This window comes from Chrysemys picta, chromosome 9 (genome assembly GCF_011386835.1).
Source record: "Chrysemys picta bellii isolate R12L10 chromosome 9, ASM1138683v2, whole genome shotgun sequence".
Taxonomy (NCBI): domain Eukaryota; kingdom Metazoa; phylum Chordata; order Testudines; family Emydidae; genus Chrysemys; species Chrysemys picta.
In genome coordinates this window covers 33,478,272-33,502,308 of record NC_088799.1, presented here as the reverse complement: position 1 = coordinate 33,502,308, position 24,037 = coordinate 33,478,272, and the positions used below count along the sequence as shown (strand labels likewise).

At 45.0% G+C, this 24,037-nt stretch overlaps 1 protein-coding gene across 16 annotated transcripts in view; it reads right to left on the bottom strand.

The window, feature by feature from the left end:
- Positions 1 to 24,037, bottom strand: part of TRIP12 (thyroid hormone receptor interactor 12) — a 166,769-nt gene that overhangs the window by 108,614 nt on the left and 34,118 nt on the right. For 11 of the 16 annotated variants that reach the window (XR_010590363.1, XR_010590364.1, XM_008165915.4 and 8 more), the window contains exon 2: positions 12,920 to 13,066. Coding sequence is in view for 14 of the 16 variants with exons in the window: in XM_008165915.4 (XP_008164137.1) it covers positions 12,920 to 13,017 (98 nt within the window). In the remaining 2 variants the exon portion in view is untranslated. Of the gene's footprint in view, positions 1 to 12,919; positions 13,067 to 14,984; positions 15,072 to 18,358; positions 18,476 to 24,037 lie in introns of those variants that run through there. The other 5 variants (XM_065556944.1, XM_065556938.1, XM_065556939.1 and 2 more) reach the window with 2 other exon arrangements.

Here is a 24,037-nt window from a genome sequence, read left to right as displayed (position 1 = left end):
CTACCATTGTGTTGCGAGTTTACTTGTTCAGTCTTCCTCATAATGATCACTAGCCTTGAACAATTTTAGTGTCCAGTTTTGTTACTTCAGTCTTCTCTTCTTCCAAGTGAAGATATTTAACCTTGTTATTTCAATACTAATCTTTTTAGAGTTCGCTATTTATTCTTACACATTCCTTTAGGTTTCAGCCAATTTAGCATACAACAGGATTTGACACCTTGTTTTGTCTCAAGCATCAGACTCTCAAGCCTTTTTCAGAGTCTAGATTATATTCCACTTGTGTTCGATTAGCTACTTTTAAGAAGTCTTTCAAGCCTAAGGCCATGTCTACACTAGCAAACTTGCATCGGTACAGCTGTGCCACTGTAACTGTGCCACTGTAAGCTTGTTTGTGTACCCGCTCTATGCCAGCAGGAGAGAGCATAGAAGAGCTGATGTGGACAGCACTGTCCGTGTAATTTTTGTCATTCGGGGGCAGGAGACCCCCGCACCCCCCAAAGTGACATGAGTAATACCAACAAAAGGGTAGTGTAGACATGCAATAGAGGTGTAATTTTCAATTACAAGTCCCACATCGGTTTATTATAGCTTTAAATGATATTTTAACAATTCTGTATAAAAAAAGTTAATACTTTAATTCCCCCAATTACCATGAGAATTCCTTGCAACCTAATATACACAGGAGACTAGAACTCTGTTGGGCAGCCACTCCATGTGCACCCCAATATTTGTGTCTGATGGACTACTTTCACTACCCTCTTAAATAGCCCCTCTAGTTTTCTTTTTTGATGAAGGTTTATGTATAGCTTGTATACAGTCTCCTTATCTTCACGCCTCCCCTTTTACATCCTGGCATAACAACTCCCATGGGCTTTTAGGACCATACAGATTAGCGTGATCTAGAGTGGTGGTTATCCATGTAGTGCAACTATTGTGAAGCATCTGGTACTGGCTGCTATATACAGAAAATACAAAACCCATAGTGGACAATTACGGAATAGCCTGACCATAAGGGAAAAAAAGTCCTCAAACGTCAATTAGTGGATGACTTACACTTCCAAATCAATCTAGTTTTAAAAGAAGAGATTCAGTGGAAAAAAGTTATGAATTTCTCATATTATTTATATATATATATATATATATATATATATATATATATATATATATATATATATATATATATATATATATATATATATATATATATATATATAAAAAATAAAAAACTGGTATACCAAATCGATCTAAGTTATTCAACTTCAGCTACATGAATAATGTAGTTGAAGTCAACCTACTTAGACCTACTCACCACGGGGTTTTCACTGTGGTGAGTCGACTGCTGCCGCTCCCCCATCGACTCTGCCTGCACCTCTTGCAGTGGAGGAGTACAGGAGTCAACGGGAGAGTGCTCAAGGGTCGATTTATCGTGTCTAGACTAGACGGATCGATCGCTGCCCGCCAATCCAGCGGGTAGTATAGACATACCCTGAGAGTCCCGAGTGTTTTAAACATAGAAAACAATCAAGGATTTTAGGTAGAGAGCCTCCAAGGGGGTCACTGTTGTGGTTGGTTGTCCAAATTGAAAATCTTTTCTATTTAAAGAAATATTTTCTCCTCATGGCCAGCTTTCTGCTTCACTGCAGGATCTCTCGCACTTCAACATTGAAGTCAGTAGCACTCAACCATCTCGCATCCAGGCTGTTGGATGTAGTGATTTCTGGTCTGGATGAAGTGATATTTTTGAAGACAATCTGGAGCTATTCTGTTTAGAAGTAGTACAGGAGGCTGAACAGACATATTAGCCAGAGCTGTCTATCAGGGTTATCCATCAAGATCAGTGTGTTTGCAGATCACTCTGGGATTCAACAAAATGGGTGGATATGCTTACATGAGATCTTGATCTTAAGTGGGGGAAGGGGGGAAGGTTTGCAAGGATTCTGGGATCATGTCTTCGCTGGAAGAAGAGTGTGGACCTCTAAGTGTTGTCTTTGGTAGCAAAGCAAATCTATACCAGGATTTCCCCACCACTAAAATACTGGCGTGATAATGGAATTCTGCTACTATTCATAGCTGGTAATAGACTGTGCCTAGAATCTCTGAAACTCTTGCGGATTCCTGGAAGATGAAACATTAAGGTAAACCTATGTTGACACCATGTCCATAACTTGATTGCCTCCTGACGAGATGAGGGGGCTCCTTCTTGCTTGTTTACAGGACATATTACAGATGTGTTGTTTGAAAGCCTGTACAGTAGAATTCTTTTGAACAGTTAGGATTGCTATGCAAGCTAATCTGAACACCTGTAATTCTGTAACATTTATGTCAGTCATATCTTTTTGGGAACAAAGTTCCTTGGATCTTGACATGGTCCAGGTGCGTACACCTCAACCTGTTCCTAATGCATCTATGATCGGTGTCTATAGGAAGTGAAGAGTACTCCTTCTGAATGTTCTTGGGATTATGTAGTTACTGGACTGGTGGCCCATGACAGCTGGGACCACAACTCATACTCACCTGATACCTCAGGGGGAGATACAACCATTACATGGTTGGCTGAAGTCCATGTAGGTGAACTCTGGCTAACAATGTTATAGATGTGTAAGCTTGTATGTGGTGCAGAAATCTGAAGCAGGTTCTTACTGTGGTTGATGGATTCCTTTTGATACCGATAGTTATCTGAGCAGAGTAAAACCTGTTCTTGGGAAGATATGCTTTTGCTGATTTGGAGTCGATAACGACGCCTATGGACCATCATTTGAGAGGCTTTTGTAATCTACCTTGATGCCCAGGTGCCTGAACAGGTGATGGACAGATCAGGGCTGTCCTGCTGAAGTCTGCCTTTGAGCAGCCAAAATAGATTAGAGTATATGTGAATGTCCTACCTCTTCAAATATGTAGCCACTATAGCTAGGCATTTCTTTCCTATCTCAGGACTGTGGAGAGCATAAATGGTAGAGTTTTGTATTGCATTGGTAGTAATAGGAAAAGAGGACTAAGGGAGGATATGATAGAGGTCTAAGTAAATAAGGAAGTGTAATTTACTCCTTCTCATAAAAAGACCCAGGGGAGTCACCAAATGAAAATCAATAGGCAGGAAGTTTAAAAACAAATGAAAAGAAGTATTTCTTCACACAATGCACAGTCAACCTGTGCAACTCCTTGCCAGAGGATGTAGTGAAGGCCAAGACTAGGTAAGTTCATGGAGGACAGGGCTATTAGCCAGGATGGGCAGGGATGGTGTCCCCAGCCTCTGTTTGCCAGAAGCTGGGAATGGGCAACAGGGGATGGATCACTTGATTACCTGCTCTGTTCGTTACATCTAGGGCACCTGGCATTGGCCACTGTTGGAAGACAGGATACAGGGCTAGATGTACCTTTGATCCGACCCAATATGGCCGTTCTTATATTCTTAATAATTGAGTCCTACTACAAATCCCAGATACTTCCATATTGTAATTCATTTGGCACACAGGAAGTATAAGTCTTTGAGGAAGAGAGCCACAAGCCAGTCTTGAACCTAAAGGGATGATTAATAAGGATGGCAAAGCTTGCCTCAGTCAGACTGCATATATATTTGTTCAATACTCAGTCTCCTTAGATATAGGACAGGACAAAGACACCCATTTTTCTGCAGAACAAAACGATACCAGGAGTATACGGAGCCTCTTTTATAGCTTCCAGGCCAAGACAAGACGACACTTTTTAGGTTTTTCATGAGAAGGGTCCCTGAAGAGTGACAGGCAAGAGGGGTGGATAGGGACAATAACTGAAATTGGATCAATTAGCCCTGACAGTTTCCAGTGCCCATCAGTCAGTCAACATTACTCTCCAAGCACAAGGGGGGGGGGGAAGCCAGTATCCCAATGTTAGGTTTGGGGATGGCTCTTGTCTAATCTAAGCACAGACTCTTGCTTCAAACCTGCTGTCTGGAAGCAGAGGAAGACTGGCCAGCAACTGAGGAAGACGATGACAACTTTTTCTCTAGGTGGAAACTCACAAAACCGTTGCTAAGGGTAAGTGGGAGTCCTCTCTGGTTTTCTCTTGATATCTAGGAAGTGTGTAATTTGGGGTTCAGCTGGAGCTGGGCAATGAGCTAAGTGTAGCCCTGTAATCTTTTAAGAAATTTAAACACGTGGTCAGTGCCTGTACTTAACAAGTCTAATCTTCAAGGGCAGAATTCTCAATTGTTCTTTGCACCAGACTAGGGATGTCAGATTTTAGCCATGATGCTCTGTGCATAGTTACTGCAGTGGCCCTGGACCTAGCCATTATCTGATGCATCCATGGCTGCCTGTAGAGATTTTGATGCAAAATTCAGATCTTTGCCATTGATGATTTTCAACTCTGCTCTGGATTCCTGAAGGACACTGGCTAGGGAGGAGATAAAGTTACCAACTTGGATAGGCTACTTTGTAAACAAGGCCTGATATATTGATATTTGTAGCTGAAATGATGCTGACCATGAAGCCTCTTATAAAAAGATACATCTTGGGACTTTGTTTCTGGGGTCCTTTCAGACTGGTCTTCTCACAGACTAGAGAAACCACTAATGAACCTGGTATTATGCAGGTGTAAGATTGTTCTCCACTCAGTACCCCAAAAGGGGTTGGACCAAAGTTGCAAGCATCGTTACCAGATATTAGTTGGTTCATCCTCATTAATTGGTAGTGGTATTCTGGCAGGAGTTGAAGAATGCAAAGTATCAAAAAGTTAGTAATCTTTATCTTCAATCACCAAAGTGTCTCTTTCAAGGGTCTGAGCTCTTTCAGAAACTCCTGAAAATCTCCATAGTCAGGAATTGAAGAAAGTGACATCAGGAGAAGATGATAGGTCATTGGAAAGGGCCGAAAAGGCATTGCTCCAAAGGCTCAAGACCAGCCTATTCCTCCTTTGCCAGCTGTTCTTGTTCCTGGTGTACAGATAATGGTCTGACAAGGGGTGCTGAATGGACATGAACAACACATCTTAAAGAACAACAGTTACGAAAGGGTAGATAGTTTTTTCTTTGAGTGCTTGCTCATATTGATTCCATTCTAGGTGACTCACAAGAAGTATCTATGGAGGTTGGCTCAGTGTTCACACCTTAGCGGCTTGCAGTACTGTTCTACAGAAGCCAGCATTGTCCTGGGCCTGCTGGATAAGCACATAGTGGGACGTAAAGGTATGGACCGATGACCACGTGGGTTGCCCTACAGATGTCCTGAAAAGGCACTTGGGCCAGAAAGGCTGCCAAAGAGGCCTGCACCCTGGTAGAGCGGGCAGTGACAATCGCCAGGGGCGGCACCTTCGCCTGATCATAGCAGAAGTGAATGCAGGCAGCAATCCAAGAAGAAATTCTCTGAGCGGATACAGGGTGACCTTTCATCCCGTCAGCCACAGCGACAAATAATTGCATCGACTTACGGAATGGTTTGGTCCTGCCAACGTAGAAGGCCAGAGCCTTCCTGATGTCCAGGGCACGTAGCCTGCACTCCTCCTTGGACTTTTGCAGCTTCGGAAAGAAGTAAATGTCTTGGCTCAAATGAAAATTGAGAGACTACCTTGGAAAGAAAGGCTAGATGCGGTCTTAGCTGGACCTTGTCCTTGTAGAAGACCTTGTAAGGAGGTTCTGAGCCGAGTGCCCAAATCTCAGATACCCGGTGGGCCAACATCACTGCAACCAGGAACGTGACCTTCCAGGAGAGGACAGGAAGCCAGAGGCTCAAAAGGGGGACCTGTGAGCCACAACAGCACCAGATTCAAGTCCCACAGAGGAACAGGATCCCTGATGTGTGAGCAAAGGCTCTCCGGGGCCTTAAGGAATTTGGCTGTGATATCCAGAGAGAAAATTGACCTGCCCTCGAGCGGCAGGTGGAAGGCTGAGATGGCTGCTAGATCAACTTTGATCTATGAGAGCAACAAGTCCTGGAGTTTGAAATGCAGGAGTGTAGCGGGGTGGTTACCCCACTCCTGCCCTGAAGGGCTTAAAACAGCCCTGGGAGAAGGTTGTGGCTGGGAGCTGCTAAGCTGGGCCGACTGGGAAGTGGGTGCAGCTGGCCATGCCCCAATCAGGCCACAGCTGGCCTGTATAAAAATGCTGTGAGCCAAGAGCCCAAACAGATTCCCTCTAGCTTCTAGGGAGGGACCTGGCTGCAAGGACCTGAGCAGAGTACTTGAGTGGAGCAGGGCTGGGGAAAGGCAGAGGAGCTGGGGAGGCTCCAGCCTGGAAAGCCCCAGGCTGCAGCCTAGCAGAGGGCAGCCCAGGGTAGGCAAAGGCAGCAGGTCCAAACCCAACCTGGCCTATGATGAGTGGCTGACACTGCAGTCTGCCCGGGGGCTAATTGGTGACTGGCAGTAGCTGAGGATAGAGGGTTGGGGGTTCCCCTGGGTAGGGAGACCTGGGAGAAAGAGGGGTTACTGCCAGGGGCAGCACCCCAAAGAACAGGGCACCGGAGTCCAGGGAGGGTCACTGGGGCCAAGCAGCAGCGGGACACCAGCCTGCAGAGGGCGCTCCGGAGGCTGAAGAGCTAATTCCCAAGGACGACCAGCAGGAGGCGCCGCAGGGGTGAGTCCACTCCCTTAAAGGAGGTAGTCTAGAATGAGTTGCAATGACGCTCGCTCGGGACAGACACCTTTATTTGCCATCCAGCAGGTGAACTTCTTCCATTTGGCCAAGTAGCCCTCCACCAGAGCCACCTTTCTACTTCCCAACTGGACTCTCTGGATCTCGGTTGACCACTGCCCCCCCTGCACTTTTAGCCACACATTAGCCAAGCTGTCAGATGCAGTGCCACCAGGTTTGGGTCCAGAAGAATGCTGTGGTTCTGAGCGGCAGCTGGAAGGGGTCGCCACCAAGAGGTCCAGCAGAGTGCTGAACCAGTGTTGGCGTGGCCGTGCTGGCACTATGAGGATGACCTTCACCCTGTCCTGCTTAATCTTCATAAGGACCCTGGTCAGCAATGGCACTGGAGGCAAGCCCCTGACCACGGGAGCAGGAAGGCATCCGATAGGGATTCTCCGTACATGCCCTGAAACAAGCAGAAAAGTGGCATTTCCTGTTCGGCCTGGATGCGAATAGGTCCACCCAGGGAGTTCCCCACTTGTGGAAGATAGAACTGACCACATCTGGGTGAAGAAACCACTCATCGTGAGACAAGAAAGGCCTGCTGAGGCAGTATGCCCAAGCATCCTAGGCCCCTGGGAGGTCAGAGGCTATGAAATGTCTGTTGTGCTGCAGACAGATGTTCCAGAGCCGGAGAGCTTCTTCGCAGAGGGCTCTGCCCTGCCTGTTCATATAGAAGACTGGCCATCAGGACCTGAATCACCATGCCTTGTACGGGAGGCAGAAAGGCTTGGGAGGCTAGGCAAACTGCCCTGAGTTCCTGGATGTTGATGTACAGGGACCAATCGTGACTAGACCAACAACCTTGTGTACTAAGATTGCCCAGATGGGCTCCCCATCCTAGGTCCGAAGTGTCAGATACAAGAGAGTCATTGATGAGACTGGGGCCACAAAGGGGACTCCTTCCAGCACAGATGTGGGATCTTGCCACCAGGTGAGAACACAGTAGGCTGTCCAGAATCCTAGTCCATGCTGTGCTGGCTGGGGACATAGACCGACCCCAGCCATGCGGCTAGGAGCCTGAGACGGAGTAGTGTGTGCCAGACCACATAAATGCATGCCGCCATGTGCCCTAACATTCCCAGGCATGTGTGGGTGGTGGTGAGCGGTTAGGCACGCAGAGACAGGATGAGGTCCACCATGGCTTGGAATCAAGTCTCAGGGAGGAAGGCTCTGGCTAGAGTAGAGTACCGCCCCGATCAGTGCAATACATTGCACTGGAGTTAAGGTTGACTCTCTCATTTATTATTAGGCCCAGGTTGTGACCGGTGTAACAGACCAGATCAAGATGCCGCTGCACCGGATCTGACCAGCCCCTTATCAACCAACAAATAGTCGAGGTATGGGTAGATTTGGACTCCCTGAGGTCGCAGGTAAGCAGCCACTGGCGTCATACACTTTGAACACTCTTGGGGCCAACAAGAGACCGAAGGGCAGCTCCGTGAACTAGAAATGGCACTGACCTAGTATGAAGTGGAGGAAGTGCCAGTGCCCTAGGAAAAGGGAAATATGTGTCCTTTAAATCAAGGGCGGCATACCAGTCTCCTGGATCCAGGAGGGGATGGAGGCCAGGGAGACCATGCGAAATTTCAACTTCCTGAGAGACTTGAGGCGATGCAGATCTAGAATAGGTCTGAGGCCCCCTTTTGCCTTCAGAATTAGGAAGTAGCAGGAGTAGAATCCTCTTCTTTCCATGTTCCATGGAATCTCTTCCACTGCCCCCAGGCACAAAAGGTTTTCAACCTCCTGAATGAGGAGCTGCTCCTGCGAAGGGTACCCAAAGAGGAATGAAGAAGTGGGCTGGAAGGGTTGGTTGGCTATAAATTGCAGGGCATAGCCCAACAAAACTGTGCAGCACCCAATGGTCTGATGTGATATGGGACCAGGTTGACTAGAAAGGTCAGAGGCGGTTGAGGAAGACAAGGAGCAGATCTGGCACATTGACTGGGGCATCTTCCTCGGGCACACCCTCAAAATGACTGCTTTTGGATGCCTTGGTCCCTGGAAGGACTAGGCTGGGCAGGGAGATGAGATGACTACTAATGGCATTGCTTAAAACCAGCCTCGGTCCTTGTTATAGGAGCCAGACCGAGGGGCACCCCAAGGCCTCAGTGACAGCGGAGGAGGTGGGGGGCAGAACAGTTTTCTAGCCTGCTGAGGAATATGCAGGCCCAAGGAGCAGAGGGTGGCCAGGAGTCTTTGAGGCCATGGAGCCTTGCATCAGTTAGCTCAGAATAGCCCCGTTCCCTTGAAAGGCAAGTCCTGGAGAGTAGTTTGCACCTCCTGGGACAGCCTAGGGGTCTGTAACCAGGAGCTGCGCCTCACAGTTATGACAGCGGTGACCACCCTGGACAGCGAGTCCTTGGCATCCCAGGCCATCTGGAGGGCACCTCTGGCCAGACTTGCCCTCTTCTGCCAAGGTAGCTAATTCTTGAGCCCAATCCTGTAGGAGGCTCTTCTTGAACTTGCTGATGGAGTCCCAGAGGTTTAAATTGTATTTGCCAAGTAGGGCCTACTGGTTAGATATCCTAAATTGGAGGCTGACATTTGGTAGAAAGATTTATTCAACAAAGTCCAGCCTTTTGGCATCTCTGTTCTTGGGGGTGCCACTCGCCTGGCCCTCTCGTTGACGGCAGACACGACCAGGGACCCTGTGGAAGGGTGCGTGTACAGGTATTCAAACCCCCTTTGTGGGAACGTAGTATTTTTCCACCTTCTTGGATGTGAGCAGAACAGAAGATGGGTCTGCCATACAAACTTGGCAATTTTCAGCACCCCTGGGCGAATGAGCCATGCGACCTGGGCTGAGGCGGAGAAGGAGGAGGACACTGAAGAGGTCGGACTCCTCAGCTAGCTCCTTGACCTCCAAATTCAGATTGGCAGCCACCCTCTGGAAGTCATTGGGGAGCTATTGGTTTGCGTGAGCCCTATCACCACCTTGTCCAGGGACGACGAGGACAACTGCACCGCTGGAGAGTGGCGTCCCCTTGCTCCATTGGACTGCTCTGTGGCCGCTAGGGCCTCCCGTGAAGTTGCCACTTCAGATTTGGCACCATGCCCCAACTCTGGTGCCAGCTGCACTGGGGGTAGCCTGTCCGATGCAGCCTGGAAGGAGCAGTGGTAGAACAGGTACACCCAAGGGTTCTAGTATTGCCACTGGGCGGGCCATTGCCCTCAACCCCATGCCAGCGCTGCAGGCATCTTAGTGGGTTCCCAGCAAGGAGATGATTCACCCTTTATGGGGGAGCTGAACTGGCCCTCTGACCCAGACCACTGTCCTTCTGGTAACCAGGGTGGAGATGTCTAAGCCTGAGTCTGCTGACTGACCCTCATTGGCGACTGGTATGGAGGCAGCCAGGGCTGGTGCCTGCCCAAAGAATGGTACTGGGGCCCCGGTGATTGGTGCCATGACTAGGAATGGTCCCATACTGGAGGGAACTGATGCCTGGGAGATCTGCGAGGCAATGGTAATCCGCACCTTGGCGATCTCTGGCGGGAGGACCAACAGTACTGTGAATACAGGGAGCAGCATTGTGACTCCAGACTCCCATGTCTTGTTGGTGGGGACTGTGGCATTGTAGATCTGGGCCTCCAGGCCGGAGACCGAGGCTGCGGTATCGGGATCCTTGGCCATGACAAAGGGGAACGATGTTTGCAGTCCGGGGATGGGGACACTCCACTGCCTTTGGGGGCAGTCCCATAACTGACCTGATCGTCGGTACCAGTGTCTTGGCGGGATCCACCATATGGCCAGGTGCCTGCTGTGTCACTCAGCCTAACTGTTCTTTGGCCACCGGGCCCACTTCAGGCGCAGATGGCCCTCACCCCCTACCACTCCCTGGAGTTGGAGGCAGGTCCCTGGCTGGGGTAGGGGGTCAGACCATAGCGGTAGCCCTGACAGCCTCCGTAGCAGGAACAAGGCCTAACAGGTCCTTTTGCCTGAAGTTTCCTTCTTGTGGTACCTGCGGACCAGTCAACTTAGACTGCTTCTTTGGTACCCGTAAGGGGGAACAGTGCTGGGTGGATTCCGCTGCCAGCAGTGCACTGCATGCCGATACTGAAGTACCGGGCACGGAGTCAGAGTGCAAGGGCTCTGATGCCAGGCACAGATCAGCCTCCATGAGAAGGGCCCTCAAATCGAATGTCCCACTCTAAGCCCAGGGACAAACATTTTTGCAGATCTGGCACTTTTTTCTATGCGACTCCCCCAAGAACTTTAAACAGCTATCATGAGGGTCACTGATGGTCATCAGTTGGCTGCACTCAGGACATAGCTTGAAGCCTGGAGAGCTGGGCATGCCCCACTCCGGGACAAAGTCCCAGCTGGGACTCTAACTACTAAGCTACTATTAGAACACTGAACAGCTAACTAATCACTCAACTAAACACAAAGGAGACTGGTCTAAACAGTGAAGAACCTCTAATGCTCTTGCTAAGCAAGACCAGATGCTCCAACCGTCACGGGCAGTAAGAAGGAACAGAGGGTGTAGGGCCGGTGGCACCTGATATATTGCCGCATGAGCTTAGCACTCCGGAGGGCACCACAGCTGGTCCCATAGATACCGCTACAGGAAATATCTCCAACAACTGTGCATGTGGGCCCGCACACACATAGAATGGAATAGACATGAGCGAGCACTCAAAAGAACTTCCTATATTTTTTTGACCAATAGGATGCAGGGCAACTCCTGAATGTAGGTCCCCAGTACATCCAACAGAGTCAAGGTGGAGCATTATAGGGATAAGGCTGGTTCCAGTATGATTGACCAGGCCATTGTCATGCCTGAAGTGGATGAGACTGGGCTCTGAAATTCAAGTCCCTGGTCTGTAGAGAGGCTCTCTCATTGATTAGTGTGATCAAAGAGGAAAAGTTTCCCTGATAAAGTGGAGAGAAAGTGTGCCCTGGTGAGGGAGAGGAGTAAGCTTCCTGCAGAGGTGATTCTCAAATTTAAGGTGACTGTGGTACCAAGAGACCAGGGCTATGACATCAGTGGCAGAAACATAGCAACCTCTTCGCACATTGAAATCAGCCAGCCATTAAGGTTTCTATTATCCATGCTGATGTCAGTACTAGTACCAATGTCGATGCTGGTGATTCAAGGTTGCCAGAATTGTCAGGTATAGGTACTGAAAATGTCTTGTACCTTTTTAGTACAGAGCCACACATTGAGAAAGCATCACATCTCCTTGTTGAATGAGCCAGCTTAGTGCTTCCCCTGGTGTTTTAGGAATGGAAGAGGGGAAATCTGTGTGAGGAGTCTATATAGCCTGGTGTTTGGATCTCCCCTGCCTTGGTGAGGAGGCAATATTGGTCTTTGCTGCCAGTGTGGTTGCTGATAAGGTGGTTTACAATTGCCCCAAATCCTTGCCTGACAGTGCCACGAATGCAGGCACCAACGTTGTGTGGTGCTGGCAAAGGCAATGTCTGACTAGGACTTAAGACCAGTTCTATCTTGAAGACAGATTCTTGTTCCTTGGGGTCCAAAGTGCCTTATTGATGGCTAAAGTTGCATCTTGAACAAAGTAAACCTGGATTTCCTTGTCCTGGTCAAAAAGGAACAGCTAACCAAGGAGCTGTCGACCATACTGCTGTTTATATCATGGATAGACCAAAACTAGTGTTAGTGGACCAAAATGTGACCAAATGCCTCCTTGACTACTAAGAAACACTCTTCCTGTGTGTACAGCACAAGGCAGCAGTCCTCTTGTTAGTCAGCTTTGTATGTTGGTTCTTAAATACAAGAGGTGTTTTGAGAAATTAATCAAGTGGCCAAATATCTAATTTGAGATCAAACAGGCCTTATCACACAATAAAATGCTTTGACACCACACAAGCAGTTGTTTTCACTTGTTAAAAGAGAAAAAATTATGTCAGTCACTTGTCCCATTTAAAGGAGTAAGTTAACCTGGTGTTTACGCTGTCTACCTGCTGTAATAGAGATATGTAAATAAATCCTTTTTCGGGGTAGTCTGGATGGATTCTGTTTTTTGGGAGTTCACAATCACTCTTGGGCTACGCGGCTCAGGAGAGCAAATTATGTATTTTCACACTCTATGTCTAGATTTCATGCTAGCTGGAAGATTACATATAACCAGATTCCGTATTTTACACTTCACCTGATCACTTCAGCCTACCACAGCACTGAAGCTGTAATTTGAGGAAAAACATTTATGAAGTCACAGCAATTCCAGTTATTAGGATTACAGAACTTGAAAGACTGAATTTAATAGCATCAAGTCATGCTGTATTTACATACTAATATATATGCCTTTTGTTCAGAGTTTCTCAAATATACTTGTAGGTAATAGCGATCTTACCTTCCTTCTAATGTGTCGTCTTGTGGTTGGGCCCCGGCAGTGTTCCTCTGTGAACGTCGCAGTGACCCCCCTGGATTGTTATTAGGCCGGTTGGACATTGGCACCTCTCTCCTGAAGGGACATACCCTTTCTAGACACTACCATTCACTGTAAGAAAAAAAAGTCAGTCAATACACTTAGACACAGAAAAGGATTCCTGAAGATACTACATTATTAAGTAAGAAAAGTGTCTTCATGGAATGGTTTGAGAGCAGCAGCCGTGTTAGTCTGTATCCGCAAAAAGAACAGGAGTACTTGTGGCACCTTAGAGACTAACATTTATTAGAGCATAAGCTTTCGTGGACTACAGCCCACTTCTTCAGCTGCATATAGAGTGGAATAAATATTGAGGAGATATATATACACATACAGAGAGCATAAACAGGTGGGAGCTGTCTTACCAACTCTGAGAGGCCAATTAAGTAAGAGGGGAAAAAAAAAAAAAAAAAAACTTTTGAAGTGATAAAAAATTTTTTTGTTTCCTCTTACTTAATTGGCCTCTCAGAGTTGGTAAGACAACTCCCACCTGTTTATGCTCTCTGTATGTGTATATATATCTCCTCAATATTTATTCCACTCTATATGCAGCTGAAGAAGTGGGCTGTAGTCCACGAAAGCTTATGCTCTAATAAATTTGTTAGTCTCTAAGGTGCCACAAGTACTCCTGTTCTTTTCATGGAATGGAAGGCTTAAGTCTGTTCCAACCAAGTCAAGTGATACTCTAAAAGATAACCTCATTATTGCTCAGTATGCAGGGTGGATTTAAAAACACACACACACACGATTTTCTTTTATTTTTTTTATATATATATAAAAAAATAAAAGATTTTTTTATTTAAAGCAGATTTGAGGAAAAAGCTTCTTAATTAAAACTACCTTTGAGCTAAAATGTATCTCATCATAGAACAGGGATTATAAATTCTAATTCTATAATATGAGAATATATTCATGTAATGTTTAAGAAAAAGTTTTGTAAATGAGTTCCAATAGTTCATGGATTAGGTATCCAATCTTATGGGGTTCCACAGGCTTCTGTATAGATTACTTAGGTTAATCTACCCAATGGGATGCAGTGCTCAGTCTAGAAGATAGTTTTGCCGTTCTCAAACTATGGATTTGTGTCTCCAGAGGTAACATGCTTGTTAACAGCAAAAAATGTTTTAAAATAAATAATATATAGAGAGGTGAGAAATAACAGACCTCAATTCTATTGTCCCTCTGCAAATTTGTGTACAGAGAGTCAATCCCTTACCTCTCTCTAAAAGTGCAACGTTTCAAGAAGTTCAATGAATAGAAATTGTTGGGGGCAGAAAAGATCTGGACAAAGAAGAAATCTGGAGATAAATGTGAGAAGCAAAGGACACATGCTTGTTTTGTTAAAATAAGTTTGCAGTTGAAGAAAAAAATCCAGACTCAATAATATTGTTAAAAAGTTAAATAAAACCGTTTAAATGTCTGTCTGGTGATGTTCTCCTCCTAATACAGCATGGCAAGAAAATCCTCCCAAATATTAATGATTAATCTGTTGAATTGGAGATAGATATTTATGAAGTCCTTGGGAGGTGAACTGCTTCAATTACCTTGGTTATTTCATTTACCAAAACAATCATTCATTTTCTGATATCGCTGTAAAACTAATCGGAAAAGTTTTCAAAATAAATCACTGTTTAAAGATGTATAGTGTGTACCTTCTAAAAATGAAACCTACATCTATCTATGAGTTGTGAAGAATATGTATTAAGGTTATAACAACCAACAAGAATGCACTTTTATGTAGAAGACCATGATTAAATAGAGTCTTCCTGACTAGTGATTTAAATCAATTTGATTTAAATCAAATCCACTGTCAGTACGTATTAGTTACATTTAGTCAACATGACATTCTATATTAGAGTTTTTTCTAGAAAAGAGCATTTAGTTTTTTGTGATGCTTTCATGGAAAGAGGAAGGATATGGACTGTTTAAAATCCACAGCATTTATAAACATTTAGGGAGAAATGCATTATTTTTAGTGGTACCTACATACATTATTAAGTTGACAACTAAACAAGTCTCCGAGAAACTGTACACTTCCTTATGGAGGGAGGTGGCACAGTTGTATTGCTGCCAATTCCTGGAAGAAGGGATGCGCAAGATTAAAGCGGGAAGAGAGATACTTTACAATGTTAAACTTCTTCATATATGCGTGAATTAGATAAACACATAACCATTCAGCATACAAGACCCAGTCATTAGTCAGAAATTCTTGTTCGGAGATCAGATGAAATCTGATCTGTTTTTAAAGTTGTTGGGAGCACTGAATTTACAATTGATAGAGAGAAAGTTACCTTAAGATAATCAACTCAAAAAATGCTTACTCAAGTAAGATAGGTACACCTCTACCATGACATAAAGCTGTCCTCGGGAGACAAAAAAAAAAATCTTACCGCGTTATAGATGAAACCGTGTTATATCGAACTTGCTTTGATCCGCCGGAATGTGTGACACCCTCCCCCCCGGAGCACTGCTTTACCGAGTTATATCCGAATTCATGTTATATCGGGTCACGTTATATCAGGGTAGAGGTGTACATGATGCCTTTATACTTAATCTTGGGAAGCCTACAACATTCTCACAGATATCTTTGACTTTCTAAATACGGCTTTGCCAATGACCTCAAAAGAGAAAGACCCCACACTGCACTGCCAACATCCTTGGATAGAAATATTTTGAGATTCATGCTTGCTCATTTCGTAAACAGAGAAAGAGGAGCACCTCATATTGTGGCAAATTATGCTATTTTGTGTTTACGTAAGCAAGTTGATAGCAACTGAACTGTGGTCAGTAAACGTATTTTTACTTCTGACTCCATCCATAATTTTAAAAATCAAAAGGATTTGCAGGCAAAACAGCTGCAACAAAGAATCTAGCATTACTTATATGAAAGCAGAAAGGACAGGAAAACTGGATAAGGTCCAAAAAGTGTCAACTTCAAACCACCACTTGGACTGCAGTAGCTGATAAAACAGATCCACCCCTACCCAGATATAACGCAACCCAATGTAACACACATTCGGATAGAACGCAGTAAAGCAGCGCTCCAGGGGGGCAGGGCTGCACGCTCTGGCGGATCAAAGCGAGTTCGATATAACGCGATTTGATTTTTTGGCTCCCGAGGACAATGTTATATCGGGGTAGAGGTGTATTAAAGTATGATAGTTTAAGGGGTATTTTTAAGCTCAGATTTTGAGAGTTGAGTGCTGAAGCATAGCTCAGCACTTAGCGCAGCCACTGAAGTCATTTTAAAAGCTTGTGTTCTCATATTAGTGAGAGGTATTTTGAATAGCAGATATTCAAAACCAGTACTAGAGATTATTAAAAGTAATGTTATGCATCTCATTCAACATTAGTCTTTGTGGATCCGACCTTGACCAGTTAGATTTCTCATGCCTGTTATATAACACCAATGTTCCCAGCGCCTTTCACAGGCTTTTGCCCTCTCTTCCTTAGGATATCAACTGCTCACACGGATTTTGCAAGATCCAGATTTCAATGTTGCACTGTAATCTGATCACAATCCTAGACTAGTGGAAGACTGATGCTAGAAACTCTTGTCTGTTAGTGCAGCTGCAGCATATCACAGTGTCTCTGTATAACTCAGACTGCGATTAGCTTTAGGCACCGGACTCCTACATTGTTCCCTACCTCACAATATTAGAGATTATCTGCAAGAGAACTACCACACTGGTTTCCCCAAAAACCACCAGCACTACACAGACTGAAGTTAACTAATCTTTCATTTGAAGCATTTGCCAAGTCACAGTAGGTCAACTGTATAGTGTTCAACTAATGCACAAGTTTCCCTTCAGAAGCATGGCTCTGATGCATTCCCCCTCCTCTGCAAGAAGGGGGAAGGGGAGAAAATCACCCACAAACCTGAGCTGTTCTTCATGGGAGAGACTGTATAAGATTTCCAGCTACATGACTAAATAGTGACAAAATTTCTTCTGGCTGCCTGTACACTAAGAGTATATTTTGTCCACAGCCATTTCATTAACACTATCTACTTACATCTAGAGTAAAAATTCTCCCTACGGAGAATGCATAAAACATTCCCCCAACGTCACCTAGAGGCAAGGCTGCTAGAGATCTAGACTGCAGGACTCCCAAAGAAATGGAATATACTGTTATGGAAGGCACTAGCAAGTGGTTCTGTTATGTTTTTTCTCAGCATGTGAGCTAGGGTGACCAGACAGCAAGTGTGAAAAAACGCGACGGGGGTGGGGGGGTAAATAGGATCCTATATAAGAAAAAGACCCACAAATCGGGACTGTCCCTATAAAATCGGGACATCTGGTCACCCTAATGTGAGCAAGTATTGCAGTGTTGCCAACCCCGGTGGTCCCCTCCCACCCCAAGAGACATGACTCTGGTAGGAGCTAGACTGGCACCAGTTTTTCCAATGACATGAGACACTCCAACCCAGAGAATTTAGCCTTCTCCATGACTGCCTGTCTGGTTAATCCACCCAGGAAGTGGGGCAATCAAAGCTGCTGTAGGCAGAACTCTTGTGCTCTCCCTCCCCACAGCCAGCCATTCTCATAGGAGAAGGAGAGGAAGGCGGGAGCAACATGAATAGGACAGTTCTTCTGCCCCCTTTCCCTCCCCCATGCAATACTCAGCCTGGGAACAGTGTGCCACCTGGCTTGGGAGTGGAGAGGAGGAACCGAAGAGAGTAAAGGTGAGGTTGGGAGAGTGAGCTGATGAGAGTTGGGGCAGAACTGCTGGGGAGGGGATAGGCAGATGCAAGGGCGAAAGCTCCTTCAGCTGGGGCAAGAATGACAATAACCCAATAAGTTTGGGAGAGTGGACAACAATATTTGTCTCACCCAGGATACGTGCGGGGGGGGGGGGGGGGGGGGGGTTGCAAAAATTAAAATGCCACCCCACCCACCCACCCACTAGTCTTTGGCTCCCTTCAAAAATCATGATTTTTTTAAATTTATTTCTTGAGGTTTAATACTGGTATTGATTCTTAAAATTTGTTGTTGGTAATTTTAGTTATGCCCAAGTTTTTTTTAGTAGAGCCCTCTTAAGAGAGGAAACAGCATCAGCAAGCATGTTTGCTTCCTACCCCTGGGCTAGTATCAATTTCTGAAGCAGAGTTGCTTTCTGGAATCAGGCAATGGTGTTGAAGTTCCTGCAAGAAGCAATTGCACTGAAAGTTGTCTGGCCATCTCATTCCAGGATGTGTACGCGTGTCTAGGTGCATGTAAATGCACGCACATGGACATGTACACATGGGTGTAAGTAAAAATAGGGCATGATTCTCTCAGCATATATTCTGACTCAGGTCACTAATTCTTCCTTCACAACAAACTGTCTTGCAAGGGCCCAGATTATTATTATATGGAGATATACCTAGTTTCTGCTAGGCGGTGGAACAATGCTGCGGTTGGAACAGGACTCTGGCATCTGTTGCAGGAGGTAACAATTCCTTAAACAGTCTTCTTGCCTTGTCTCTTTCACCAACAGAAACTGATCCAAGAAAGAAAGAAAAAAATCTACTTCACCCAGCTTATCTCTTGCATATCTGGGACTAACACGGCTACAACCCCACCACAAACAGCAATGAAAATATTTTATGTAGGAAACATTTCCAAAAAAATTAAAATAAAAAAAAATAAAATAAATATTTTTGCTCTCAAAATTGAAAAGGTTGGATGTCACAGAGGAAGAATTCCATTCCAAATAATTTAGAAGATATGCAACAAGAGAAGGCAGATGCAATGCAAAGCAATTCAGACCCAAAGAAGCAGAGCTCCACTCTACTTAGAAAGCCTGGATAGTAGCTACTTTTTCCTGCAAGCCTCTACCTATTCCCAATTCTAAAACAATGTTGAACCTCATTCTGTCCCTCATGCTGCTCACCTTACATGGATCCTTAAACCAAATCAGTCCAAAGAGACTCTCACCTTGCAAGTGATATTTACTACCACTGAAGTTCAAATGTGTGCTGATATTTTCATTGTCTGGTGCATTTTGGGCGTCTACAAAACAAGCATCTAGATACATTTCTTCCACTGAGCCGCTACCATCTCCTATACTTAATAGCTGTTTCAGGGTCTCAGGACAGGCTCATACTCTGAGTTTAGACAGATACAATCTAAGGCCTCAGTGTCACTGCTCAAGTGTTATACTAAAGATTTCCTTTTGTTCATGTGATTTTGCCCTGACCCAAAACTTCGTTATGTTCCCCTTATAATCAGAGACCTTTAGTTAATGAGCAAGTGCAGGAACTTTCACATCAGTTTTTAGTCTCCACGATCAAAATTTTAGCTACCTCCTCGGGTCTCCAGTTAGAGGATTCAGTAGTCATGCCTGCCGAAGACGAGACCTAATTAAGGAGTGCCGAGATTTATTATAAAAGAAGGGGTCCTCCACATCCTTGCTCCTGGGAGCCCAGGATTCTATTGAGATTCTCCTGGAACAGTGGTTTCCAAACTTTTTTTCTGGGAACCCAGTTGAAGAAAATTGTTCATGCCCGTGACCCAATGGAACTGGGGATGAGGGGTTTAAGGTGTGGGAGGGGGAATCAGGGCTCTGGGGTGGGGCCATGAATGAGGGGTTTTGGATGCAGGAAGGGGTTCCAGATTTGGGGGGGCTCAGGGCTGGGAATTGGGGTATGGAGCATGGATTTACCTCTGGTGGCTCCCAATCAGCGGCACAGCTCGGGTGCAGAGGCAGGCTTGACGCCTGTCCTGGTGCTGCACACCACGCTGCACCCTGGAAGGGGCCAGCAGCAGGTCCGGCTCCTAGGCAGAGGTGCGCACAAGCAGCTCCGCGCTGCTCTCGCCCGCAGACACTGCCCCTCCTCCTCCCAGCTCCCATTGGCTGGGAACCAGCCAACGGGAGTGCAGAGCTGGTGCTTGGGATGGAGACAGCGCACGGAGCCCCGTGGCCTCCCCTGCCTAGAAGCCGGACCTGCTGCTGGCTGCTTCCAGGGCAGCATGGTGTCGGAACAGGTAGGCACTAGCCTGTCTTAGCTGGGCAGCACTGCCGACAGGCCTTTTAATGTCCTGGTCAGCAGTGCGGACCATAGCTGCTAGGGTCCTTGGGTACTGAGCAAGGCGATCCAGTGCCTTACATGCTGCGACTCAGTACTGGGTCACGACCCGAACTTGGAAAAACACTGTCCTAGAGTTCCATCATGCAATTTCAGTACTTTTCTTATTCAGAAGTGGTTAGATTCATAAGTAAATCTGAGTCCCTTCTCATCCACTGAATTCCTTTATCTTTTCAAGAACAAGCCCCACACAGGCAGTACTGTAAGTGCTCTTCCCTTATTTAGAGGTCTACAAGGCACAGCTTAGCTTCTTGTTTATATCTACTATGACGAACAAATTTTGTCAAAACTGCATTTTAAGTAGCAGGGCACTGATTTAACATGTGAAGTTACAGACATCACATGCATCAAGTGAACTGCTAAGGTTGTGTGTGTTCAAGTACCCATTATTTGCAGCTGAGTATTATTAGTCAAGGTTTCACTGGCTTGCCTTCTTCATACAGAAGGAGTATCCAATTGCTGCTTAAGCCATGAATAATGCCAAAGTACTGGTCCATAGCTATTTTGCTTTCACGTACAAGGTCCTTAACGGACTTGAACTTGAGAGAACCGTCCATAATGTTTCAAGCACATCCCACCACAAACCATTTGAAGACATTTAACAAGTCTGGCACCCAAACTGCCTTCCTGCCCCGGGCAGGGGTTGGAACAGCCATTGCTTGGTGATCACATTTCAAGAGGCCAGACACCATAGGAAGGACGGCAATAAAGGTGCCAAAGATATATAGGCAGGTGTGTTCTAGCAGTTAGAGCATGGGACAGAGTCTGGAGACCTGAGCTCTGCTATAGCTATCACTCAATCACTGCATGACATTGACTTATCCAATCTGTCAGTTTCCCCATCTGTAAAATGGATTTTAGTACTAAACACTGGAGTGTTCAGACATCCCCTGGTAAAAGCATTAAGATCCAGATCCTCAGATGAATTTAGATGCCTAACTCACATTGATCTATGCCTAAATGCCAAGCATTAGCTGTATTTGCAGCCAGTGGACCATTGCTACTACTAATTTAGCATGCTTCAGGTGGACTAAATGAGTATCTGCAAAGAATCAGACGAGATCTGCTGTGCAAAGATGAGCCTCAAAAGAGTGATTGTGCCTGAATGCTGGCTTTATGCATGTCTTCATGCAGAATTCTATCTCACCACTGACCTTCCCCCTTAGTCTCTGTCAAAGGTTACCTGCAGTTGGTGTGTGAAAAGAACAGTACTTCTTTGTTGCTGAACTGCCAGGTAGGTTATGTTTATAAAAGGCCAGAGAAGATCATGGAGACCCTATATATTTGTGCACATGCCAAAAATCTAAAAATAGGCAAAATGGTTAGTAGGTTACAGTAACCAAACACCAAGTTCTGGATGCAGAGATGGTGAACACCAGATAGTGGTACCATAACATTTCACCGGCACTGCTCCTGGACAAGATCTGGTGTTCATGGGGGCCTGACAAACCCAACAATCACAAGCAGCTTAAAGCCTCACTGGTAGTCCCAGCTGGACTACACAAGCAGTTTCTACTTAGTGCTCATGTATGACCAACAGAGCTAGCATCCGTTGGAAAACTAGCAAGCTGCCAGCAGAGCTCTCCAATTATCACTGTTAACAAAGTTGACTCAAGAGCATGATTAGCAATCAGGCCACCTCATTCTGATGTCAAGTAGGTAGTAGGACTATTGCTTACCAGAAGGCCACCTCCTTCAAAGTAGTTTCTCTACAAGTTTAGAGAAGGAAGAAAGATTAGTCCCTTTAAACAATTTCACCTTAGGCGATACTAAGCAACAAATGGTTTCCTTTCTCCAGCAGGTGGAAACAAGCCAATAAGTTTCCTAAATAGGATGCATGACAAATTGTTTTTCTTTGCTGGTGAAGCATTTGGGGGAATATTTCAGGGAACACCAACATATGTACAGCCTAGCATAGAAAGAGGGTGATTTCATATCAAGTGACATGCCTTTCCATTCCCAGATACGGTGCTTAACATAGTGGTTGAGCTGTTGCAGCTGGAACGGTTATGGAAGTATTTCTAACTCCAAGATCATAAGGATTTTTTTTAAATCGTTAATTAGTTCTATAGTCATAGAAACAGGAAGCCCATGTCCAGTCAGTCAATGCAATGGCAGAAGTTCAAACTCCCAGCCACTTAATCTAGTTTATACTGGGCAAAACTGATCCTGAAAAGCTAGCTGAAGTAGACAATACCTTATTAGCATCAACATGAAAAAGCCATTTTAAAAACACAAGTTGTACTGATTTATTACACAAGCATCTTTAATATTAGAATAAGCCTGAAATGCTATGGGAAGACAGACAAAAAAAAACATGCTAACTCAGGATAATCAAAGCCCAGTAACATGTCTCTATACCAAATTAGTTCTGCAGCTTAACGCTTATTTTGAAATTCTTCAACATTTTGGTTCAAGGAAAGAATTACAAACTTCAGTAAACTACCAACTAAATGACAATAGCAAAATATGCAGATAGCTCAGTGGTTTAAGCATTGCCTGCTAAACCCAGGATTGTGAGTTCAATGCTTGAGGGGGCCATTTAGGGATCTGGGGCAAAAAAACTGTCTGGGGATTGGTCCTGCTTTGAGCAGGGGTTGGACTATATGGCCTCCTGAGGTCCCTTTCAACCCTGATATTCTATGATCGCTACACAATCCACTGTGCTCACAGTATAGAGCATCCAATTTCAATAACTGAATTGTGTTGATTTAGGTTTCATGTGATGCAACATGTGTTTTGAAATAGCATTTAATTATTAAAATAGACATTCAAGGCAAGTCCTCCCTTCCAATTTTGAGGCAACAGTCAAATTTGACTTGCATTTTTATTGTTAGCTTGCAGTACATTGTTAAACTGACGTGATCAACTAGAAATACTGCGTTTAGACATCAAGGCCTACTTTAAGGACAAATCTTTAAGACCTCAACTGTAACCTTACTAACTAGAACAAAATAAAAGTTATTAATTTAAGACCATTTTTTTAAATGGAATAACCCTTAAAATGGTATTGTAGTGCATTACTTCAACAATATCTATGCAATCTATGTAAAGTAGTCAGCATACAGGAAAAATAAAAAAAAAGACTGGCATGCCTCACAATCATCCTGTGACAAATTAAGCCTTAAGTTCCCTTTCAAACAGCCAGCCACAAATAACGTCAGCAGGTTAAATTATGCCTGACACTTGTGCAATTTTATTATGTGCAACAGGTCTGCATATGTAACTGACTGCACATTAACAAATGTTTATTATGGTCCATTTTAGAAAAAGGCTATACTCAACTGAGGGCTTGTCGTCACATATAGCACTACAGCTGCACAGCTGTAACACTTTAGTGAATACACTACTAATGCCGACAGGAGAGTTTTCGCCCTTGGCGTGGTTAATCCAACTCACGATGAGGCAATAGCCACGTCAATGGGAGACGCTCTCCCATTGACACAGCGCTGTCTACACAGGGGTTAGGTCGGTATAACTAAGTCACCTGAGGTGCGGATTTTTCACACCCCTGAGCGATGCAGCTATACTGATATAGGTCTGTAGTATAGATCTGGCCTCATTCTCTTAGCTGTGCTGGCTCTGCAGCAACAGGAGAAAGCAGTATGACAACAAAAACAAAAGGCCACTATTTTAGTCATTAAAGCAAGCAGAAGTGATTATGGGGGGGGGGGGGGAGGGAGGACTTTTTTTTTTTAAATAAAGCCAAACAGCCAGTTGAGTTTGCCCCTGTACACGATACCAAGAAATGTTACAAGTAAACATTTAGAAGTATGAAAGAACAGTAGTTTAGGAAAGAAATTTCACAGCACTTGTATTTCATAAAATCTGAGGAAAAATGCATGTAAAGATTATATTCTAAAAACCTTATCTACCTATTATATTTGCTCATTACATGGATACTAGTACACCTTCAATGTTAACTGTTAGATCAACCGTATTGACAGATTCCTTCCGGGGGGGGGGGGGGGGAG